Below are 25,001 nucleotides of genomic sequence, written 5' to 3' on the forward strand. Positions count from 1 at the left end.
AGACAGTGCCAGTTTTGTCAAGGATCTTCACACACACAGAAACCATCAGTCTCACTTGGCCATCGGCAGCAAGCAGCAGTGTGCCTCGTGTTTATCTGGCATGTAAACTTACAGCTGACTTTAGAACAGTGACTCTTGTGGTAATAAATTCATACATTTCCTATTGTAACTTATTACTTATGTATACTAGTAAAAGCAACTGCTGCCGCCATATATTATCACTGTAAATCTAACAGCTTCAAGTGTCTCTCCAGAGGCTCATTAAAATCCCCCCCAGCCAGTGGTCATTTACCTCTGTGTTAGAGGCTTAAATGGTGACAAACAGTGAAACCATTGTTTTCTGGTTCCCGTTTGATGGGGATTTGGGTCGTGCACTAAAAGATAATCTGGCTAGAAAAACTGATAGTATACATTTGAATTCATAAGTTATATACTTTAAGACTGTACAGTCTTCATTTCAGAATTTCATGTTTAAAAATGTAGCATTCCTCAACAATACGAGGCTGCCCCCAAGCGGTGAAATTGTATAACTACAATAGCAAAGACATTGAATACAAATACTCTATTTGTATTAAAATACCATTCTCTTCTTGCTAGTGATGGAAGCAAAGAATGTAATGTATGTCATCACAAAGCATAAATGTTTGTTTAATTGGCAATTTTATAGACAAATGCTGAGTTTACACATCGAAAGAATCTGCTTACATTTAAAACGACTTAGCAATTGACAAAAAACACAGAAAAGACAGACACTATTCACAACCGGTTTGACATTTCCATTACATATACTGTTTGAGTATTGTTTAACATTCAACACCATATTTACAAAGCTCAGTTCCAATTAAAATCATTAACTCTCAGGTTGTGCATCTGTTGAACAAAAGGCAAGGGCTGGAAAACGTTTGCTCTCCTTCTTTTTAACAGTAGAGTGGTTAAAAGGCAACAGGGTCGTTGTCCTCCAGAGGATCTCTCCGTCTCACATGATCAGACATACACACACAGTCAGTCACACAGTCAGATAGGTACTTATCATTGCTCAGTGGGGGAGCCCTGCTCACATCCAAACCGTTCAAAGATTACACACTTTATACATCTGTAAGCCTTACAGCTGCTATATGATCTGTATACGTGTTGCTGCACAGCCAGGTTACTCACTCTAAAAAGGCACCCTTTATTCCATCTAAACACGGGTTTAGCAATAATGCAAATGAAAAGCTCATGAGTGAGGCAAATGAAAGTAAAACATTCAATTTCATTTGAGAAAACAAAAATGTAATATATATATATATATATATATATATATATATATATATATATATATATATATATATATATATATATATATATATATATATATATATATATATATATTTGTGCTGCACCTGTGAACAACACTTGAGAAACTATCATTGTGAAGCGATAAATACAAATATGAGATAAAAATAATCCAGTAAGCCCATGTAGGAATCCATCAAAAAAGGTGCCTAAAGTCTTGGTTTAGTTTTAGAGCTGCACGAAGATAAGAGGTTTTCCAGTTAAAGATTCAGGTGTTAGACATCAACTAAAAAGCGTGTGAGGATTGGTAGAAAGAAAGAGTAATGGCCTACAAGTAGTAATCTGTCTATTTAAATGGCATTTTTGTATGTTACGAATTACAATTTGAATATGGCTTATGACCGTCTTTAAATATAGGTGTTTTGCATCACATCATCTTTTATAGCCAACACACTGGCACTGTTTTACACTACATGTTAATTGCTTGCTTCATATTACCATTTGATTCTTGCATGTATTTTCATTATTTTCCTTTGACCTGAGCTTGTTTAATTTTTCTCTACCAATCGAACATGGTCTCATTTCAGGGACAATGCAATTTATTTTCATAATTTCCTTTTGACTTGTGTGTATCTAATGGATTGTGCTCCGTTTTCAGATTCAATCCAATTCATTTCGTTTTTATTTACTAAATAACAAATAATACGATTGGTGGGTAAATGTTAAAGGTTGCTTTGGGTTTGTTTTTTTCAGTTCCATGATAGACAACCGAGTTATTATAAAGCTCTATTTGATCACTTTGACTGATAAGGCAAGTTGTGTCTTTAAAAAGGAAAGTGCATTGACTCAATGGCCCCAAGGCCTACTTACACACACAAAACAAAAAGAATATTCACAGAAATAGTCTCCCCATTCAAAATAAAATACCATCTCTCCACTTAAAATTGGTAAACATCTTTGCCATTGATAATAAATTAAAAGGTTCAGCAGTTCACATTCATCAGCTGGTTGTGTGTGTGTGTGTGTATCTGTGTGCAAGAGTGTTCTGGGTAGTCTAGTTGTATAGTTCACAATGATCATTGTCGTCCTGTGGCTATTTTGAGTAGCTCCAGGTCTTTGCGCATTTGAGCTTCAGGTGGCGTACAGCCGTATGCATCCAAACCCAGAGGCAGATACCGCTCCTGCAGCCCCAGGAACTCATCCCCCTGCCCAGCTTGTAGGGAGACCCACGGAGGGGGTGAAGAACTACCCTGGAACCCCCAAAGTGCCAGACTTTCTGCGGTGAGAGGCAGCAATAAAAGGGTATGAGAAAGAGCAACTTTACTCCAAAATACATTAATTCGACAGACAAAGTGAGGGAAACCATTTTGGATGCTTGTCACTAACCTTTACTTTGCAGATCAGCAGCTTTGGTCATACCAAAGGAGACCAGATATGGTGCTACACCAACCAGGCCCTCTGGTTGACCTCGTGTGGCCATGAGCACTATCGAACTGTTGAAGAAACAAACACTTGTGTAAATTAGACAAGAATATGCACAACTCTCCTATACTGGGCTGCAGAATATTTATACGAATTAAGAAAGCCGGTCTCAGATGTTGATACCACTGTATGTCCAATGCTGTTGTGTGAGCAGTGTGAACTTTTTTTCCCTGGCTCACCCATTTGGTATTCCAGTTTTTAGGTACTGTTCCATTTTGGCGTCCATCTTGGCAAATGAGGTTTTCTTGGTGACTTTCCCAGAGCAGGCATCCACTGAGACCAGGAAGTACCCAGGCCGTGTGAAGGGCATGGTCACCTCATTCACCTTGCAGGTAACAGGCAATAAATTGGTTAAATAAAACCCGATTCACAAGTTCAAGTTGTATAGATAAGGTAATGCGTTTGGAATGCCATGCTCACAGTAATAAAGGAGCTGTTGTCTCCTTTCTGCTGCTCTTTGCTGGTGAGAGACTTAACTTGCGTCTGGAGGTAGGAGGTCCATGGCTCACTTGAAAACACAAGCTGAGACCGAGACACATTGGTCAGCAGTGGTGGCCTGTGTTTTATTGCAGATTAACAGACATCTTGAATGTAGCCACTCTTACCTGTTTAGCACCACATCCTTTGCAGGGTTGTGTATTGAGGGCTGGCATAGGTACCACTGCTGAGGGTTTTTTGTAGTACTTAGGGTAGGACTTGGATGTACAGTTACAGGTCTGTTTAGAGGATGTAGTGGCCATAACTTTCACTCTTTCGCAGCCTTTTGCTGAACAGTAGCTGTGACCATCACGGCCATGCCGGGCCCGAAGGTAGAGCCACAATAAGCTGGGTGTGATGGGAGAAGAAACAGTTTGATTTACTTAAGGAAATCAGACTGCTCAGGAATCAGTGTGAGAAGGATGACCTTTGTAGGTCAAGTCAGGAATAAAAATAAAAATGTCAAACTGTCAAAGCTTAACACACCCTTTCTTTTTGAGCATACTGGAATAGAGAGGTTTGGAATTTTTGTTTGTTCTCACCCAACAGTTTGGTCAAAGTAGTACTTCCTCTCCATCGGCCTCTTCTCCAACTCTACAAGGGAGACCACGGTGCCATAGTCTGTGAGGTCATCAAAGGTGTTGCTTTGTCTATCATTGATGTCAGCCATAATCTGAAATGTGGTGTCTGATGGGTAACAGAGTCCTACCATCACCCAGTCATCTCTGAGTGGGGGGAGAGAAAAAGAAGAAAGATTACATCAAACAAAGCTTCTCCAAAGACCATTTGGAACTATTAAGAATGTTATGACAATGATTTATTAATCAGTTTTCTGCTCAGAATAGTTCTAATGTGATGAACACAAACAAAACTGTTGAAAAAACAAGTCTCGTTTTTCAATGGCTTTCTTCGAGAAAAAATATATATATATTCTCATCATATCTCAAAATTGCAAGATATTACAGAAATCTAGAGACGTGCAGAAGCCGTAGTCCCACACATACATGCTGCTCACTCATGTTACTCACTTGTCGAAGTTGATGAGAGAGAGGACAACCTCTCTTGGTGCAGGCCCACTCCAGTGCAGAGTGTAGCTCTTGCTCATCATTAGGATGGGCTGGTACTGCTGAGACAGTGCTCCCTGGCTGTTGATACCTCTCAGTACCAGAGGAGCATCAGGGTATTCATCTCTGCTGATGGATAAACGGAGGCTGGACGCTCCTTGGGTCTGGATGTACACCTGAAGGAGAAGAGGATGTGGTGGAGTGCAAGTGTTAGGTAGTGTGCACAGTTTACATTAGCTGTACAGACCAACAAGAATAGGGGACAGACCCTGACATGCTGTACCTGAGCGTAGCGGCCGCTGCATATCACTCCACTCCACTGGTAAATAGTCACACAGCCAGGATGTTGGATCACGTAATTGTCTGCTCTGCCGACGTAGGTGTCTGTGTAACCCGTCACTGACCCGTCCACGTCGTGAAAGATGGAGTTTTTGTCTCCATCCAGGTCGTTCTCTTCAAACCACTGCCCCGGACGGCCAAAGAACGTCTGCAGACCCACCTGAGGATGTTATTTGCAAAGAGTGTTGTAAAAATTTGTTTTGGCACTATATAAATTCAGGCTATTATTAAGTACCACCTCTGTCAAATGTTTGTTAAGGATTGCTCACTAAAATGCAGAGGCTATTTAGTGGAAATGGAAATGTTTACTTTATGTTTAGGATTAGTTTTACAATTAAATTATCGGATTTAATGAGCGGAAGATGAACAAAAATGTCTATTTACTTTTAAATGTTTTTAATTAGTCACATTTAAATAAAGGCAGTGCACTATGCTTATACCACCACAAGATGGCACCACAGGCTCCACTCAGACAGAAGAGGACAAGAAATGTCCCTTTTAAACTAGTGCTTTAAATAACTGCCAACTCTAATCTGAGTTGTGATCTAATTAATATGAGGGGCTGATTAATGGGGTGAAGAACAAATAGGAGCTAATTTTTTAAAGAGGAAACAGTCAGACCAAATGTACCAAGGCGATGGACACAAAGTACATAGAAAATAAATGTTCATAACTACTGTTTTCTTAAAAGCAGTTACTCTGCAAAAACAGGAACAAAAACACAACAAAGTAAGAAGGATAGATAAAAGAGGAAGGAAAAGTTTTAAATTTTTTTTTAAATGACCAAAATACAATGTTTGTAAACCGGATCAGAGGAGTCACATGGGAGTACCTAAAATGTAACATGACCTCAACCCATATGGTCAAACACAACAACCTGGGAGTGAAACTTGCACCGTAAGCATTAGTCATTGGTGGTTATGGGCTATAATAGGCTAAATAAAAGCATGCCACAATACTGTAAAATTAATATGTATGCAAGTATAACTGCTTCCAACAGTACGTTTTTTATTTTGACCCTCAGTGTTAACAGGTTCATGTATTGCACTGCATTTATTTATCTTTGTAATTCTAATATTGTTACTGTTACCATATAGTGTGCGTGGATGTCAAAAATGGACGTATACTTACAGTGGAGTGGAAGTTGAGCTGGGACAGATTATTTTGTGGGGTGAGCTGCCAGGTGTTCTTCAAGTTGAATCCAACTGCGCTGGTATAACGTTCTGGTGTGGGGATGAATCCACGAAACGTACTCTGTGTAAGCCGCACCGGACCATCATAGATCTGGAAACCTCGGATTGGGAAAGTCCTTCAGAGGAGAGGGAATGAAGCAGGACAAACGACAGCAATAAATAAAAGAAAGAGACTGTTTTTAATTTGCCTCAGTCAAGGATAAAATTTGTATTTGTATTTTCTATTAATGAAACCATGTGGAATGTTTATTAAATCATCAAAAAAAGTGTTCATCTCTTTTAGTCGAACTCTCTTCTCGCTGGCAACATTTTTTTTATTTTTTAAATTAATTAAAAGAAATTAAAACAAAGAGTGACAGCAGCTCTAGCAGTAATCACGATGATGAAAAACAAACCAACTACGAGCCAGATGTCACAGCACGGTCAGGAAGCCTGTAAAATGGCTTTAAAGCTGTAAACAGTGGTTACAAACTGGCATAAACTCTAGTTCTTGAGACAAAAAAGGAAGCTATTAGCCAGTCACTTGTTTACGTTTCTATACTCTTGTATAATATAATGAGAGAGAAAGACAGAAAGAAGAAAGACTGAGGGGACATAAAGCTCAAAACTCTCATTAGGATTGTCGACTCAGTCAGACATGGCATTGCAGCATGGAGAGACTACATGTGCACCTAATGGAAGTCAGATCTAAAACATTGTCAGTGAGGAAACACCCTTAGTGCTCCCATTGAAAGGTAAACCAGATGGATTTTTGACAAGACTAATAGTGAGATTATAATATATGTTCCCTTCCAAAGATCATCAAAAGCTCAAAATAATAAAAAACAAAAAAAGAATTGATAACATCTGGCTGAAATTAATCTGAACTATGTGCCAAAAAAGCCTCTCCTTACTGTTAAGTAATCAAATGCTACAATGAGTAATCCCTTTCTCAAAGCCACACAAGTGTTGCCACCAGTTTTTCATAAACTGTCTAAAATATCACTGGAGGGAAGTCAGTCAACACAGAACTTCCTTTCACAATCACACCTGTGGCTTAAAGCAGCTGTAGCAGCCTCAGCTGTCCAGCTACCCGATTGCCTCGCTGTCTCTCTCTTCTCCGTTTGTTTTTTCCAGCATATTTTTCTTTGCGTACTCCTCCAAAACTCAATTCCTGAGAAAACTTGGTTTGATTTGGATTTTCCTTCAATTCCTTGCATACATCTTCCCTCCTTTCATCAACTCATCCCTTCCTCGGTTTGCTCCCTCTCACCTGTTTCTAGGTAGTGTCCTCATCTTAGCATCAGCACCTCCTAAGCCCCAGTATTTATTCTGCCCTCCGTTGGTCCCTCTGTTTCGGCTTTCACCCACAAACAGAGACTGTGTCACCTCCTGACTGGATCCTTCATCCTTAGGGTAGCTGCCATCACTGGTGAACAAGAAGGAGATATGGGCATATAGAAATGTATTTAATACATTTTTTATCATGCACATATTGACTACTTTACAGGACAAATGTTTGTTAATGTTTATACTTTTTAATGGATGAAAGAGGAGAAAAAAAGTGAATGGAACTATATTATCAGAAAAGAGATGCATGTGAAAGGAAAGTGTCTGCTATTTGCTCAGCATCTGATTTAGAAATACACACCTGGCAAAAGACAACCCAACACCATTGTCTGCAAATCTGTTCAGAGAAAGATCAAATAAATAATTGTTAGACAAACAAATGTATGCCATTGAAATACGTTGAGCATGGTATTGACCAGTTATGGACCCAATTGATAGGAATGCAAAAACTTGACTATATAATGATGACCTCCCTGTAGGTTACAAATAGGCCTTATCTTACTTTCCACGCCCCCCCATAAATGTCAGATGAGTGTGGTCAAAATGAAGGCAGAAAATAAAAACTGAACTGTCAATCAATGGTTTCCAGCTATAAGAATCAAGCCAGCTTTGAACATAAAGTTGAGCCAAATGGAAAAAAAAAAATCATAAGAAGCATTCACAAATGTCATTACATTGTATTGCATTATAAATATGGCAGTTTGGGTTTTTATGATGACATCGTTTCCCCCCTCCCATCCATTCTTTTGAAGACTTTGCATTAATCACATCATGGTGACTATGACTGAGTCGTCTCACCCAGAGTCCTTGATGACGATGTCACCTCCCCGTATCCACGCTCCTAAGTCGTTGTTCTTGAAGGAGATCAGCGTGTCAATGACTGCCGCCACCCGTGGACGGCTAGGGTCAGCATTCTGGTGTGGTCGGAATCTGACAAACACAAGCGTTTCTTTTATTATCCTAGGGGCTTTCCATTGACTACATTCAATATCTACTTTCTCTGAACACGTGATGCTCAAAACACACACACACACACACACACACACACACACACACACACACACACACACACACACACACACACACACACACACACACACACACACACACACACACACACACACACACACACACACACACACACACACACACACACACACACACACACACACACACACACACACACACACACACACACACACACACACACACACACACACACACACACACACACACACACACACACACACACACACACACACACACACACACACACACACACACACACACACACACACACACACACACACACACACACACACACACACACACACACAACCACACACACAACCACACACAACCACACACAACCACACACAACCACACACAACCACCTTAACCTTTGGAGGGTTTGAGTGACTAATGGACCTGATAATCACAACATCATCATACTATAAATCTGCAAAGACATCATTCATAACTAGACTGAAAGCCCTACTGTGCAGAGGTACAGCCATCTTCCAATTAGATTAATAAATATCTTGTGTACAAACTGAGAATCGTATTCTTTAAAAAGAAATACTGCTCATCCTCTTTTTAACCTATTGGTGGCACTCAATTCAGAGCCTTCCTTCAAAACCAGTATTCATGCTCTGGATACATGTGATATCCACAAATGTTATAAAATTCTGGCTTCTAGAATATTTATTGGGTCCTTGGCTTGGACCAAAGTGTTGGTCAAGGGGAATATTAACCTGGAGGGGTCGATAGACGAAAAGGTCAGTGGATCACATAAATCAGAGGGAATACTTTGGAACTATCAATATCTCTCTCTCATGAAATATTAATACTTAGCACACAGAGATAGAGAGAGAGATTTTTACATCTACCTGAGGGCTGTATTTGGGTAGGGAGAGTGGAAACTGTATCGGTAAAGCCTTGTTTTCTCTGTCAACACAGAGCTGACAGGCCTTCCACTAAAATGCAGCAACAGAGAGTAAAGCCATCTATCTTTCACAGTCAATGGCCATATACGAGAAGATATCCAGCAGGGGGCTATAAATAACTTAATTCACAAACATTCACACATTAGTAAACCGCAAATACTGTGATATTTACATGGCGTAACTGTACACTATGATGCCTATGATCAACCACTTTAACACCCTGACAGTATACAGGTATACACTTTGTGCACTGTGCAGTGCAGTATAATATACTAGTCGGTTGTAGGTCACTAACAACTTACGTACATGCACAACCGGCAAAAGAATCGTAGAAAATGTAATTACTAACTATTTACACTTTGTAAATGACTGACTGTATACTTCCTCAAAATGTAAAATGCTAGTGCACACACACGCACACATACACACCTGGCACCGTTATCTAGACACAGGTATTCCCGGGGGTCTGCAGCACTAGCATTCGTGGTCTTCACTCCTTTATCAATGAACAGCCCTGCCTGGGAAGATGAAAATATGATTAGAATAAAACGCCAAATGTTTTCTAAGGGGGCTTTCAGACCTAAAGGAACCTATGACACCAGACATTAGATTGTAAAAGCTACAACTCCTAATAAATCCATCTGCTGATCGTAAAATCTTTCAGGAAGCAATTTTATAATTGTTCTGTATAATGACTTGTATAGGCTATAACCTATTAATGTAAATCAACCCGTGTGCGTGTAAGCAAAGTTATTCTCCCCGATTAATAGGTCAAGAATGGTTTAAATAGCTGTGCCCGACCCTTTTGTACTCTGGGATCTCTGATACACACTTTTTAAAAATGGACTTAAAATCGTCAAAGTGATAAGCTTGGAATCATTACTGTACAAGAGCCTCATGCGTGTATCCGTGCTTTTGTAAAATACTCTTGACCGGTTAGTCATTATTCCTTAATAATGAGCGGTGAATTTGCAGTTTACTATAATGCTTATTATCAGTTATTTCTTTGTGAGCTCTTTGCGACACCAGAGAACATGAATATACAGATCAAAAGCATTAAAGTGCCTCTTCTGTCCGTCACCAGAATTGGATCCTCCTGTGGGTCCTGATTATGCTGAATGACAATTGCCAGAACTGTTCAATCAACAAGTCGCCAGTCAGCCTGTCTTCATGTTTACTCCTTTTGGTTTGTTTGTAAAACGTCTGTGTAAACAGGAACCGGACCAGAACTAAAGTACAACAATGTATAATTTATTTTCCATGGTACGGAATAAATGGTCCAAACTACAGGTGTGAAATCCCCCTAAAACTAAAATGAGAGATCCTAGAGGCACTGTAGATGTATTTCTGGTAGACTGACATAAACAAGACGACTGGTTTATTTTACAGTGTGGGACCTGAGGCAATAATAAATGTACTAAATTTAGTTATATAGTCAATGCTGTGCAGGGTACTGTGGAAAGTATGAACAGAATTCCTGTAATTAATGTATAATGTGTATGAAAATGCAATGTATATTTACATGGTGAATAACATATGGATTAGTTTTGTATGTTTAGAAAATTTATTGTAAGATAAATTATAGGAAAAATGTGATATGTCTTATGTATATGGAAACCTGTGCTCCGAGTTGGTCCCTTGGTATAAGCAAGGTAATACTCTTAAACCTCTGGGCTCCTTGCTCTATAAGAGAGGCTGCTGTGGTCAGGCTGAACAAAGAACTTACAGTTCACCTGCCTGACTTCTGTCATTATACAACAGAGCGCTATTGTAGAGTGTGTGTGCGTCTCTTTTTGCAAGAATCAAGTGAATAGGCATTAACTTGTGAGTGAGTGTGTGTGTGTGTGTGTGTGTGTGTGTGTGTGTGTGTGTGTGTGTGTGTGTGTGTGTGTGTGTATATATATATATATATATATATATATATATATATATATATATATATATATATATATATATATAAATAAAAAACACAGAAGCAGAGAGAGAAAAGACTGGTTTGACGACTGGTATACTGCCCTGTGTATGGAAGAGAGCAACAATAATTAAAAAACAACTGATAATCTACTGTGATGATACCTTAAAATTGGAGTGTACGCGGTTGTTGTAAAAAATCCCCAGGGGAGTGAGCTCTGCTTTGGTCTCTGGTACCAGCCCATGAGAGTTTCCGGTGGAAGAGCTGTGGAACACAAACCATATGCCAGCATCCTGGAACAGGAAGGAAGAAAGATGAGGGGATAAATCATGTTCTTGGTACAGCTGGGTAACATCAAGAATTTCATTATCTGGGGTCATAGAGGCATCATCTGTAGTCAGAGCATTATAGAAACATGCATAACCAATATGTGGCACTGGGCTGGATGTTACACAGTACTCCAGAAAGGATAAATCAAGTGTACAAGTTAATATGAGCTCAACGGTTCATTAAAGTTTACGGTTCAATAGATATGGAGACAACCTGAATTTCACAAGCATACCCCCCCCACACAAATATTTAGTACACAGCCCTCCCCAGTGGACCTCCACACCGCTTAAAACAAAATTGAAAAGATACGGGACAAGTCTTCTACTTCAAGAGAGTCATCTCACCATGTTAATGTACCCCTTTTTAAAGCCGGTTAAATCCCATTTTATTGATGGATGAATTCTTTGTGATTAATATCTTCATGTTTCATTACATAACTCTGATGTTATTACCTGAGAACCAGCAGCTGCATTGCTGATAAGATTGTTGTTGGGGTTGGCAATCCAGAATGTTGAAACTGCCCTGGATAACACCAACCACACAGACAGAGACATAACACAAACAGGCACACAAATATATTAAAAAAAGGCCGTACCTTGGCATAAAGACTTTGACTAATAAGAAGACAGAGATCAAATAACCCTGTGATCTTTCAAAATAATCCACCTCTCCAACATAAACCAGGGACACAGACAGACAGAGATAAGACAGTTGGTCAGTATCTAGTATATTTGAAAATATAGATATCAAGATACTTTACAATCCAGATATTGGCTTATTCACAGCGCTCAGTGCTGTTAACTATTATCCGTCATTACAATTATCCTCAGTCTTGTGCTGAAAAGGTACTGCAACTGTTGCTGGTGGATGGATTGTATATTAAAAAGGTATACTAACAAATAGCCTCTTCTCTTCAATGCAATAAATGAACCTCCATGTGTACATAATGATAGTTCATAGAATTTGCACTATAACTATATGATAACTTGTGACAAGTGAAAAACACTTTTCTGAGATAATTCAAACCGGTGTGTAGCGACATAGTACACACGGGTTTAACATGGATCTTTTGCGTTAAAAACAGTATTGTAAAGTAATAAAGCACAAGTCGTAATCCAAAGTTCTTAACTTGCAGTGGTTGTTGAGCAATACACTGTAAATATTCATAAACATGCTCTTGGTGATTGTGCAGAAACTGGTGTTGTCTTTTATCACTTTGCACTCATCACCAGCCTGAGACAGTCATTTTCCTAATCTCTTACTTGCACTCTGTGCTGGGTGAGGGAGTGTAGCCCTTGTAGACTTTGTCCTTGATGCTGGTGCAGAGGGTGTCGTTGCGGTCAGTGGGCAGCAGAGTCCCGGGTCGAGTGAGCAAGCCAAGGTTGTGGTAGAAAGTGTTACGCTGCTCGATCCCATCCTCAAGGAAGAAACAGTGCCCCAATGTGTCATAGCCTATTGTGTTCTTCACCTGGGTCAAAGAAAGAAGACCACCGAATATTAAAAAAAAAGAAAGATCGGGATTTTTAGAGCATAGTTCTTGACAGAAGAGGACAATAAATACAGTTCAATATCCAATTTATAGCAAGTTTAGCCTTTCCAAGGAAGAGGTAGATTGCACCAAATGGAAATATGCAGAAAATGCTATTAACAAGCGAGGTGAAACATGCGTGAGTCCATCAACCCACAGGACAATACAGATGTGCCTGCCTCTGTAAATACTTAAATGTTCTGAAATCATTTTTATTAAACTGAGCTGATACCATGTTGAGAAGGGAGTTATCAAGACAGGGAAACATTGTGCAAGGGAAACAGGAAAAACAGCAGAGTCAAACAATGTTATCCAACATTTTGTGAATTCCATTTCCTCGATGCAGATGGAAAAAATGCTTTCGATCCAATTGCCTCAAGGACAAAAGTGAATCCCTTATCGTTTCACATGAAGAGGGTCAGGGACACACAGACTAATTCTTATTAATAGGAGCTGTCTTAGACACCCTCCAAAAATACAGATACAGCTGTCTTTCTTTTGCCCTCGCATACATCAGAGACTTACTCATCACACATCCTTTACTAACCAGCAAACCGTTGGTGGCGTGGATGGTGAGGCAGCGGGAGAAGGAGTGGTGTATGGAGAGTCCGTCCACATAGGTGGGCTCCCAGTAGCCTCCCTTCTGGTCCACATCCCCGCACATGTGGAAATGGAGGGGGTAGTGGCCTTGCTCCGCCTGTTGGCCCATGTTCTTCAGCTCCACGTGGGACAGATGGACTGATGAGAAGTTAGCAACAATCTTCCGTTGTGTGAGAGAAAAAGAGAATAATGAGGCCAGAGTGGAGGATAAGTCGCACAAGAAAGGGTAGTTTTAAAATGAATCCAGTAAGAACAATGAGCTATTATACACCAGTAATGTAAAAACACCAGGTTCGTATTGTAACCGTCTCTCTACTTAAAGGTTTAGGTCTACAGTTTACAATTCTCTGCGTTTGTCTAGGATCCCCATGGGATATGAACTATAGCTATGTTGACATCATGCTCCAGTAAGTAAAACTGCGCCAAAAAAATGTTTCTCTTGATGAATAAGTAATGGGTGTTATAGAAGTACTTAATTTAAAGCTAGCCCCACATAAATGCACACATGCAAAACAACCAATGGACTGGGGAGCAACTTAAGTTAAACATGAATCAATAAATAATCTAATACAGATATGCTGTACAAAGCTCCCTAGGAGGTCTTTTTGTGAGCATGGCATAATCCACAGTCTGGTTCCTGTTAAAGAAGTATTGGCCAATCCTTCCAACTAACTGTAACTCACCCACAGACTGACACACACACACACACACACACACACGACGACAAAGCTACTCGTTTCTGCAGTATAGTTTGCTGGCCCAAAATACTTGCTGTATATACACATCAATGCTGTATATAAACATCAAGCATATATACATTCATACAACTGACAAGACTGCCATAAGTGTTTTATCTGTGTCGAGATGAAAGGGAATAAAAAATGGATTGAGAAAATATGCAATGGTGAGAGTCATGTGTGTGTTATGGCTCTGTTGTCGAAGTCTGTTAGTTTAGGGTTTGGGAGGAATCTTTTAAGAGGCAGATTGCGTAACATAAAAGTCAATGGGCTTTTGTTGGGGACAGTCAATGTAGAAAAAAAAAGTGTGATTATTTTGTTAAGCACAAGGGGGGCTGGGGGGGGTGTCAGTTACATGAAGCTTATGTGATTGTGTATTTGCCACCAGTGAATTAAATTTGACCATCATTAACCAAAATATTGTCAACTCATGTTTGACCTTAATCTGTCGAATGTCATCAGTGTTTGTCAGATTGATGTGCTGTGTATCTTCTATATAAAGTTTGACATGTGTAGGAAAAAAAAAAAAAAAAATGCAAAGTTGTTTCGTACTGAAACATGCAGACACATAAATCAGCAAATACAGACATAAAGCACAGTTTAAACAAGAGCCTGTGCTATAAACTTACACACACACCTTAATGTGGCCCCCATAGGTGTCGTGGCTGTAGAACTGGCACAAGTTGTTTCCGTAGCACGAGTTTTCCATTTCTCCGTAGATGAGAATGTTCCTGGAGAGCAGAGCCACTTCAGCACGCATGTCGACCCCATCTATGATCTCTCCAACATGGTTATACTGAGGCTTCCCTGATGAGAACAGACTTCTTAGTCATATCGTGCAACAAAGTGACTTTAATGAAGATAAATCTGGTGCACAATTGGCCAAAACATGGAAGTCATTGCTTGGTATGATTACAAATGTAAATTAATCACTGCATTCCATCTCATCCAAATTAAGCAGGAAAGAACATGAACACTAGAGGAAACTTGTTTAATTTGGCTGAAGACCAGAAAAAAAACAACTTTGGCTTCAAATTCTTGTGAAGCCTTTCTCAGGTCAGACCTTTTCACTAAAATATCAGCTTAATATACAATGTTGAAATAAATAGGAAGTGGAATTTAAGTTAAACTACGGTGTTTTATTTCTAGAAATGGTGGGTTTGCAACGGTCAACCACAGGAAGTATGCTGAGCAGCACACACACTCAAACATAAACAACGACCCATACCTCAAAACCAACCTACCAAAATAAGAGACATGTAAAGTCGTAAGTAATCAAATACATATGAAATGCAAACTAATCTGCTCTTGGGCGATGCAGAGAGTACCCATACCCACAGGGTGCAGCTGCCAATGATAACGCACAGCAGTAGTTCAGCCCTTCCTCATGGCAGCAACACAAAATCTAGGCATGCACGCTTCTCTTCAGGAAGGGAGTTGGCATTTGTTGTCAACAGAGGAATGAGATTAGGATACATCTCCGATAGGGAGATGTACAAAAATAAATAATAAGAAGGAGGTTGTGAAGCAGGAGTGATGTTTTTAAATCCACTGAGGTTATTATAAGACAAGGTTACTTAATAAAATAACATAAGCTGGCAATCTCTTTTAAAAAAGGTATTCCAATTACATCACCATAACAGGAAATCAGATCTTTCTTGACCACAGGAATAGAAGCACATTGTTGACTATAATGCCAAATTTGTGTAAGATCTCCTATATCCATGAGTCTTCTAACAAGCTTTCTAATATGAAATATGACTGTACATATATCTTCCTTCCTTGTTGTCCTTTAACACATTTTACAGGAATTGTAGAGCTCAAAATTATATCTGCAGTACAAAGTTGAGGTCAGACTACAAACCACTCATTAAAAAAGGAACAGTTGACCCCAATATAAAAACACACTTTTTTGTTTTGATGAGAGTCATCTAGTTTTGGAGATATCTGCAAATTGGGACTCTGCTTGTGGAGCTCAAAGGACCCAAAAATACAGCAGTATCTATTTCCAGAAATCATAACCTGGTAACGCAAGAACTGGCCTCTCTCTCACCTTGTATCCTGACCTGCTTGCTGTGGCAGTCAGAACAGGGCAACAAGGTAAACTCTTCAGCCTGGTGCATGGAGTAGTCTGTGCTGGCAACTACAATCTGATCCCCGGGTTGCCAGGTCTTCTGCACTCTGTCCTGCAGGTTTAGCACCACCTGGTCCACAGCATCTACCTGGAAGCCGGATATGGGAAAACCTAAAAAAGGGAAGGGGGGCATAGCACTTCATTTAGGTCAAGACACTAAAATAGTATGAAACAGAATACTGATGCCATTTTATTATCGTTAATACACATGTATTGTACCTAGCCATAAAGAATGTTTCGAAGGCTCTCTTCAAGTAAGAACAAAAGCTTATTCTTAATACACATCAAATGGGGAGGAAAGCCATGAGAATAACAGAACCAAAGATTTTTCTACAGTACTGCACAATGAAGAACTGTATATTCGCTTGATAGCTCAATGACCTCGGAGATATTGTGAAGCAAGAAAATAAATGTAATGTTGGCGTACATCAGTTACCATTATCGTGCTATTGTGAGCAATATCAACTAAAATAATTATGTAAAGACAGTTCAATAAGCGCATTTCACACTTTATGTTCAGTTAAGTCAGTCAAAATTTATTTTACAAGGTGTGGGCATGCACGGCCACAATAACTAAAGTGGGTGTGCTAGTGCCTCATCCGAACCACAAAACAGACAATTACAATACGGCATGGTCACAAAAACCACGGTTACCCACTGAGGCACAAGAATGTCTTTAATGTTCAGGTGACGGATCTGTATAGCAGTTGGCATGTGGTAAACCTCATTTCTCAACCCGTCACCTTCCTCCAAACCCTTCACACCTCAGAGTGGGAGAAGCCTGTCAATTTCATCTCAACAGCTTTCATACTCCAGTCTTACTGTGAATAACTACAGATACAAAGCATCAAACTTAGTTTATGCCTTCTGTCATTTTGTGTATGTTGTCAAAGCACTCAAATTAATGGTTGAACGCTATATAATGTCTGTCAACACTGAACTATGTATGTTTAAACTGGTTTTGTAAGCCGTTCCTCACCATTCTTCCACTCGCTGTAGGCAGTGACCGAGAAGCCTACTCCGTCCACAGTGCTGAAGTTCTGTGTGGCCAGAGCCCTTCCTCCTGTTTCGTGGTTTTCATGTTCTCTAACGTCCTCCGAGCATGATGCATTACCACCACCTATCACTGAGACTAACGCCCACGCCTCTCTGGACAGACCAGAGGGATGACGAAAAGAGTGGGGGAGAGACAGAAAGGAGAGGGAGTCATTTTCAGACAGTACAGTAAATAGGCTAGTTTCACAGAGCCTTATCAGAGAAAAGGTGATCAGGTTCTCGACCTTAGTTTTCCATAGATACTCTTTGGATGATAAAAATGAATGACATTGAACTACAACTGAAAGTTACTCCAAACTCATTAACACTCCTTCCTGGTTTAATATTATATCACTCGTTTCATCATTTATTTGGCTCACACTTGCATGTTCACAAACGTATACATGCTGAGAAGTCAATGGTACTTCATGAAGCCTATTTAAATCATAGTCTTGCAGTTTTGTTGTTATGTTGAGCAATTTATAATTAGCAAATTAGAGGGATTATATAAAAAAATAAGGGCAGATTTCAGGAAGGGTGTTCATATGGCTCAGAGGAATAACTTGCCACATCCCAAACTTTGTCCAAAAACAACTTTTCTTTACTTTTGCTCCAATCCCCCCTTCTCTCCCATTGCAGTCTTATTAGATTATTTTTTTTTTTAAATGATTAAATATGAAGGAAAGGCTTAAAATAATTTGAGCGGAGGAGTTTGAGGGTGTGGATGGAGAAAAGGATTGGGTGTATGACGTAAAACAAGACATGCAGCTTGAATTCATCATGTCCTTAGCTTCTTAAGCATTAATTATTTCCCGTTTTTTGGTGCGGTCCAAAAGAAAAGCTGAAAGCCTAAACTTTCTGATAGACCAGAGCAAAGCCATCTCTGCAGAAGTCTCTTTTACACTGAGGAATTGATTGGCCTGTTCCACATACAGTAAACAATCCCAAATTCATCTTAACACTCATCTCTCCAGGTCCATTTTACAAGTTACTATGGTGGCTCTGCAGTAAACCAGCAACTCACTGCATGTTTGAACACAATACAAACTATTCATTGGAGAACCATGTTCAGAAATAATTGAAAACCACAAGAAATAAATCAAAGTGAGTTTTAAATCAAAATAAATTGTACCCAATAAATCTCCTTGAATATTAGCAGCCGTTAGTAATGCCATCAACTCCAACATGCCCCTGTGTTAGAACCTGTCTCTGTGCTTCCACTGGCACAATCACAAACGAAAAATCTTCTTGTAGATGAAAGAAGCCCTGCTCTGTCACTGCACACCGCACTAATGTCTGAGGAGCCACTGTCATTACAGGGTGTGGTTTCACAGTTTCCTTTTGCCCCATCCTTGTTATGATATACACCAGCATGTTAACAACCTCTTTGTTTTACCGGAAATAGCTAATGCGAGGAAGGAAGAAGTGAATTTACTGCAGATCAGCATGGACGTGTGTCTATGTGTGAGCGAGTGCTCTTCTGAGAGTCAAAAGATAAAAGACTGAGGCAGGCGCCAACACAACCATTTATATGAGGCAGGAAGGATGGTTGACACCCTGAGACCCATTTATTACTCAATGATATTTTGGTTGGAGTTGGAGATTATAAGGATAAAGAGCTTCATGAAACATGCCCAGGGGAACCAGGGGTAAGAATGGCTTTACAGCACTGACAAAACAACAAATAAAAGAAGCACCACAGTTGGTTTCCATGTATGCCCCAGCTACATTTACTTCCATTTGTCTGCAACATGTCATAACAGGTCATAAACTTAATCATTATGCTCAATCCTGTAGGTCATATGCCTTTACCACCAAACTCTTTCAGGCTAAAATCCCTCAGCCTAACAATTTGTGACTTTAATGAGACATTAAACGGCATGTTCGCTCATAAATGCATGCTCTGCGTTTCCTCCTCCCACTAGAAAATCCACAGAAAGCTAAGATAATAATCTCCACTCCAATAAATGTTGAATAAGAGAGTGCACACCATTAACTTATTGGTAACCACACAAGAACCTCTGAACATACAAAGAGCTATATCATCTGCTTCATTTGAGGGGATTAGTTTGAAGACTTGGCAGCCCCCCAGCCCCGGCGAAATGGGACACTGGACAATCTGGCATAGCACTTGGCTTTTCAGTCAACCAAGGCCTAAAACCAGCCACGCTACAAATAACTGAGTGAAATGATGTACTTGGATTTTCCATTGAAAGAAACTCATGTGTGCATACATGTGTTTAAGTGTCTGAACAGAAGACCTAATGTCATATGGAGTTAAAATCCAATTCTCTCACTTTATGAGCTTAAAGAAAGCATTAACCCAGGACGACACTCAAGCCTCCAGTATCTTCCCTTTTGCATGAAGGACATTCAATATTTTGTATCGCCATGTTTTGCACAAATCCTGGAAACTCTAAACATCACCCCATTTATCTTGTACGTTTCTCCTTTTCTGGCAGAGCGTAATATAATAAAAACAGGAAGAGGAATAACTAGGAACAATGCACAGGAAAATAACAAATAAAATAAAAAGATACATGAAAGGACATTTTCCAGGGAAGATGAACATGGTACAGAATGCTAGTATTGTCAGTCCAAGTAAGTGAGGTCTCACGTTAGTGGTTAAACAAAAGCACACAAAACGTCCTTATCAGCCCCAGGAGACCAAGAGCAAACAAAACACTCCCAAAGACTTGCACAAACAACGCAGCATAGAGAACCACCACGAACTCTCCAAGAGCTGGCAACACGAGACACAAACCCAGCCACTCACACATTTTTTCATACCGTTGGACAACAGACACAGTCGCCAGGTCAACATCAACCAACTTTTTCATTATTTCATTTAAACATTTTTTAAAAAGTATGTTTGTTTTAAGAAATTGGCTTTACCTGTATTTGAGATCATAGACAAATCTACTGCCGAGCTTTTCTTCAATGGCCTTCTTGGTTTCATCCAGAAGGCTTTTGACTGCAGAGTCTCCTACAGCCAGAGTGACAATCCGGCCCACTGGCAGGGTGCGCAGCAACTGGGTGAGCTGGCGACTGTCATTACGAGACTCATGTGTGTCGTAGCGTTTAGACAACAGCATCGCCGCTGTGTCCTGGTCAACAACGCGCAAGTTGATGCCTCTGCTGAAGTTCCGTTGGAAGGCATAACTCCCTGTTGTCAGACCGGAGGCAGGGACATTTCGGGTGAGCAGAGACCAGGAAACTCTCTCAGTACCATGTAGCTCCAGAGTTGCACCTCTCATGACTCCAATGAATTTGCGGCCCATGCCAGGCACTTCAGGAACTGCCTTGTCATCAGAGCGGCCGACAAGAGCAATGGTGGCACGAGAACGGTAGCGACATTTGGGGGCACCAATGTGAAGGGCTCCGCCATCTTCTATAAGGATGTGACGAGTTCTCAAGGTTATGTTTTTGGAGCCGTCAGCATCGTCTGCGAAAACTACTCGACCTGTGAAGAAGCAGCAAAAAAAAAAAGCTGTATCTTACATCCATAAGGTGAACTTGATCTGCTGAGCAATGTCAATTCTCAAATGTAATAAACGTGAATCCATAAACTTTACAACTCAAAATGCCATTTAACAAAATCATGCACCTTGATGTGCTTACCTCCTGACTGGATGGTTAGTGTATGGAAGGTAGCAGAAGCATCTAATCTAAGCAAATGTCCCCTCCTGACAATAACAGCCTTCTCTGGTTGGTGGCCCGGGTTCCAGCTACTAAGTGATGGATTGTGGTCCGGACAATTCTCTGCAAACATCAGTGACAAGTTACAGAACCTCATAGTTCTCATTAGACAGAGATATACAAAAACATACACAGATGCTATACAGAAGAGGGAACACATGTGAAGCAAGTTGAGAAGCTATGGGTTAAATAAAGAGATATAAAAAGCATCAGTAATTTGTAATACTGACCATCTAACACATCTCCAACTGAGAGACTAAGGACGAGGATGAGGGTGAAGAAGAAAGCCCCGATCGACACTCCAAAACAGATAAATGTGTTCTTTCTTTGCTGGAGGCTCTGAGCCCGCCCCCTACGCTGGTTCTCCTCTGACAGGTTGAAGGTGGCTAGACGCTCTGGCCGGGGGCCGTGAGGTTTTATCGGTGGAGGCGGTGGAGCTTTTGTAGGTGGTGGCGAGCGGACTGGAGCCACTCGCCCAGGGACATAACCTGGAGACCTCTGGTGGTTGCCGTGGCGCGGAGCCACAAAAACCGGGAAGCGGCTCGGGCCATCACTCGTCGGCATGGTATAAATGTCTGCTACCTGAGAGGAGAAAAATGCAGATTAACTGAGCATGTTCTTTGGGGTAGTCCGTGGAGTTTGGCACCACTGTTAAAGACTGACTACGAATGAAAAAAATGTTTCTTTGATGGCAGCCTGAAACAGAGTCATGCAGAAGAGGTCAAGACAGAGGAAGAAGACAATAAAAGAGCACATATAAAGTGTAAAAAAAGTAGCAGGTGAAGGAAGACAACAGGCGGATTCTGGGGAAACAAGCAATTACCCTTAAAGCATCCAACTTGTGGACCTTCAGGGTGTGAGTCTTAAAAAGACTACTAATCTATTAGGGCCTACTCAAACAGAGTGACATTAGCTTCTCTTGTCCACAGAAGTGAAAGAGGTTATGAATAATAGATCTCAACATTCCTCAGACTATGTTAACACAGCAAAAACAGATGGCACCAATAACATAGGGAAGGAGGAGAGGACACCAGCTTTATTTCACACAACTGGAGGAGGTAGCACAACATTATCTGAAGCCACGGACACACACACACACACACACACACACACACACACAGAAGGGTCATATGGACACACCTGCATACATAAACATGCAGGGGAAAGGAAATGACACTGGAGGAAAAAAGGCTTCAATAGCACTTTTCTTTAACACAAACACCCTGCTCCACTGGAATGACAGTACAGCGTGCCACTATGGGTCTTCAAAAACACAAAGTCAGCAAGTTCACACTTTCACAGAGTTTCTGGCCACAAGACTTGATGAATGACCCAGTCGTGTAAGAGGTTGTTAAAGAGCAAAACTGCTCCTTTAAAAACGACAACATCATGACAGTTATGACTTTAAATCATCCGAGTGTCCATCATTGCCTCACACAAACAAACACACTTGCACACTCCTGTGCCAATCCAGAGAGACACACACACACACACACACACACACACACAACAAACCATTGTCTTGCAAAGCCAATTAGTCATCATGTATATAGCCCAGAGCACAACAAACCTCTTCAATTCATAAACAAAGGAATGTACAATGAAGGGCTGCTCAACAAGGGTTCAGTCATTTACGTAAGCCACAATATAAGCTTGGCCCAACTGCAGCCGTTTCCCCCCACTTCACCCTGAATCATCCCATTAGTGGCTCTTAACCATTCTTTTGAAGACTTTATCAGATCATTCTCAATATTAACCTAAACGTGAATGTCATCAAGAAAGCCATGCGTATTACACTTACTTCTGATGCTCACATTCTCACGGCCTGTGCCCTCAGACTCGGTGGGAGCCCTGTGGTGGGAAGATCCCCTAAGCATCAGTCTTTATAACCATCTCAGAATATGTTTTTATTCACATTCCTCACCATCAAAAAGGGCCAAGGTGGTCCTGCTCCCCTGCTACTTGGTGTTATTCAACTTCTGGAAAGTACACTCATCACAGGGCTCATCACACAGTGTCCATGTTATTTCATATAATAACCACGGAACCACGGAATCACTCATCGCCTCCCGATACTCTCATAGTTTCCTGATTTCAGAACTACTGAATAATACCAAGCAGATGTGGGGGAAAGACTGGGAGTGGGAGAGACCATCGCAAATTCCTCAGCTGTAAAATCAACCTGTACTTTGTAAAATGACACTGGCAGTGTACCAAACAGTAAGCCACGTGTTCCCCACATTAATTCGAAACTATAAACCCAATCAGCGCTGTCACAACTCTCGCCACGAAGTTTATAGTAAGTGTGGTGAGCGAGTTGACCCGCACTGACTGCTATGGAGGTGAAATTAAAACGCGTTCAAACGGATGATTGTATTACTTATGTTGATTTATGGACTCGTTTTAGCCCGAAGTGACTCCTACCACACCGCAATAAAGAAACAGCAGCGTTGTCGTTATTTGTCGAAATGGTAACGTCACTGGTCACCAGCGTGTAAAGAGACATAAAAAGGACAGCATGTGACACAAGTGAATTTAGAAATATTAAATCAGATGTTCGTGTCCATTGAAGGGGCTTCTCTCCACTGTGTCTGATAGGTACGGGGGACGTAACGTGAGCGACACACGACTCTTAAACGGTAGCTCGGACACACAAAAAGCACTAATTGACACGTTTTACCAGCCAGTTAACACACACACGAGAAGCCTCTTCACAAGAAACCAGTCGTGTACTCAAAGCTTCCCTTGGGGGATCCTCTCCACCCCCACCGACTGACAGACAGACACAGACACGGTGTACCGTGAGACGTTAGACGGTCGGTACCGTTGGCTGTCCTGCTCCTCTCCCGCTCGGTCCATTCGCTCTCTGTCGAGCCGTTAAAAAAACCCACTGAACCGGTGCGGCGAGACGAAGTAAACGCGTCCTCACCCTCTCAAGTTGGCTTTCCGTGTCCCCCTTTTTATATAGGTTACTTTCTCTTCACATGGTGGGTTTTTTCTCTCCTGCAGATGGGCTGTCGTTGGTCCGTCGGGCAGCCCCCCACCACCCACTGTCCCATCGAGAGCAAAGCAGGCGCGGCTTGCGAGGGAGGACGTGATGATGCGTTCACTTGGTGTCGGAAAATCAAGGAGGCACATGAGAGTTAGAGTATGAAGAACACATGATAAAGATTAGTAGTGCCACTACTTTAGGAGTGGTACCATATCAGTGGTCAGGATTCTTTTCAAATACCACGGTCACGATTCAAAACGTAGGCGAGACGCACATTGTGTTTTATTTGGATTTCTTCACAACACATTATTCAGTCAACAAAGTGCTCCGTTCTATCTTCTGGACTTTTTATTCCCCACCAAAAGGGTTTCGATATTGAATGTACAGCCTTATCCAAAATACAATTTTAGTATTGTTTTATTTTACATTTGTGAGGATACTGAAACCCTATTTAGTCATAGTTTTTGTTCACTATCGAGTGTGTAAGTCCCTCCAGGTTGTTAAAATACACAAATTCCTAGAAAAATAACTATTAGGACATGACTGTACAGCATCGGAAGTAAGAATTGTATAGCCATAATAGTTCTTGTTATAGTGGTTGTACAATTATCATCAGCATCTATTATATTTTATTGTTTGCTATTTTACGCAAGTATTATTAATGTGTGTATGGGAAGACCAGCATGATTGAATCATAGATCAAATTCTACTAAGAGATGACAACATGTGGTGACTTTGGTGCAGGGATCTCATCGTACTTTGAGAATACATCACCAGCAGTACTACGCAGTCTACTGCTGTAAATAATCTGTGACAATATTCTAGAATGGAGCATAATGGTTATGTTACCACATCTTTATTGGCAGATTGACAGTTTGACAGTGATTAACGATTGACATCCTGGTCACGTGGTCCCTCAACAGGAAAAC

At 40.7% G+C, this 25,001-nt stretch overlaps 1 protein-coding gene across 3 annotated transcripts; it reads right to left on the reverse strand.

Moving 5' to 3' along the window:
• Positions 1 to 1,339: 1,339 nt before the first annotated feature.
• On the reverse strand, positions 1,340 to 24,155 carry cemip2 (cell migration inducing hyaluronidase 2). Of its 3 annotated transcripts, none has more exons than XM_034541505.1 (24): positions 24,010 to 24,155; positions 21,311 to 21,662; positions 21,003 to 21,143; positions 20,277 to 20,844; positions 17,326 to 17,495; positions 16,266 to 16,457; positions 14,850 to 15,019; positions 13,423 to 13,635; positions 12,610 to 12,815; positions 11,800 to 11,869; positions 11,182 to 11,310; positions 9,535 to 9,623; positions 7,958 to 8,089; positions 7,461 to 7,496; positions 7,083 to 7,238; positions 5,769 to 5,946; positions 4,582 to 4,797; positions 4,263 to 4,474; positions 3,777 to 3,959; positions 3,363 to 3,582; positions 3,178 to 3,279; positions 2,937 to 3,082; positions 2,662 to 2,768; positions 1,340 to 2,551 (listed from the first exon to the last, which is right to left on the reverse strand). In XM_034541505.1, exons 2-24 carry the CDS (start codon positions 21,642 to 21,644, stop codon positions 2,352 to 2,354), a joined length of 4,170 nt encoding a protein of 1,389 aa, XP_034397396.1. In that variant the 5' UTR covers positions 21,645 to 21,662; positions 24,010 to 24,155; the 3' UTR covers positions 1,340 to 2,351. The 3 variants fall into 3 exon arrangements, with proteins under 3 accessions (XP_034397396.1, XP_034397395.1, XP_034397398.1); XM_034541504.1 differs by having other exon boundaries at positions 23,905 to 24,155; XM_034541507.1 differs by having other exon boundaries at positions 23,881 to 24,155.
• Between the last annotated feature and the right edge of the window lie 846 nt (positions 24,156 to 25,001).

The sequence above is a fragment of the Cyclopterus lumpus genome, chromosome 9 (assembly GCF_009769545.1).
Source record: "Cyclopterus lumpus isolate fCycLum1 chromosome 9, fCycLum1.pri, whole genome shotgun sequence".
NCBI lineage: Eukaryota > Metazoa > Chordata > Actinopteri > Perciformes > Cyclopteridae > Cyclopterus > Cyclopterus lumpus.

Bases quoted from the DNA above. Each gene is read 5' to 3' on its own strand.
- cemip2 (XM_034541505.1), bottom strand. From the start codon at position 21,644: ATGCCGACGAGTGATGGCCCGAGCCGCTTCCCGGTTTTTGTGGCTCCG. The intron at 9,624-11,181 runs GTATCATCACAG...TCATCTTCCCAG, and splicing joins GCGTACACTCCAATTTTAAG to GCAGGGCTGTTCATTGATAA. The intron at 3,583-3,776 runs GTGAGAACAAAC...CATCACACCCAG, and splicing joins TACTTTGACCAAACTGTTGG to CTTATTGTGGCTCTACCTTC.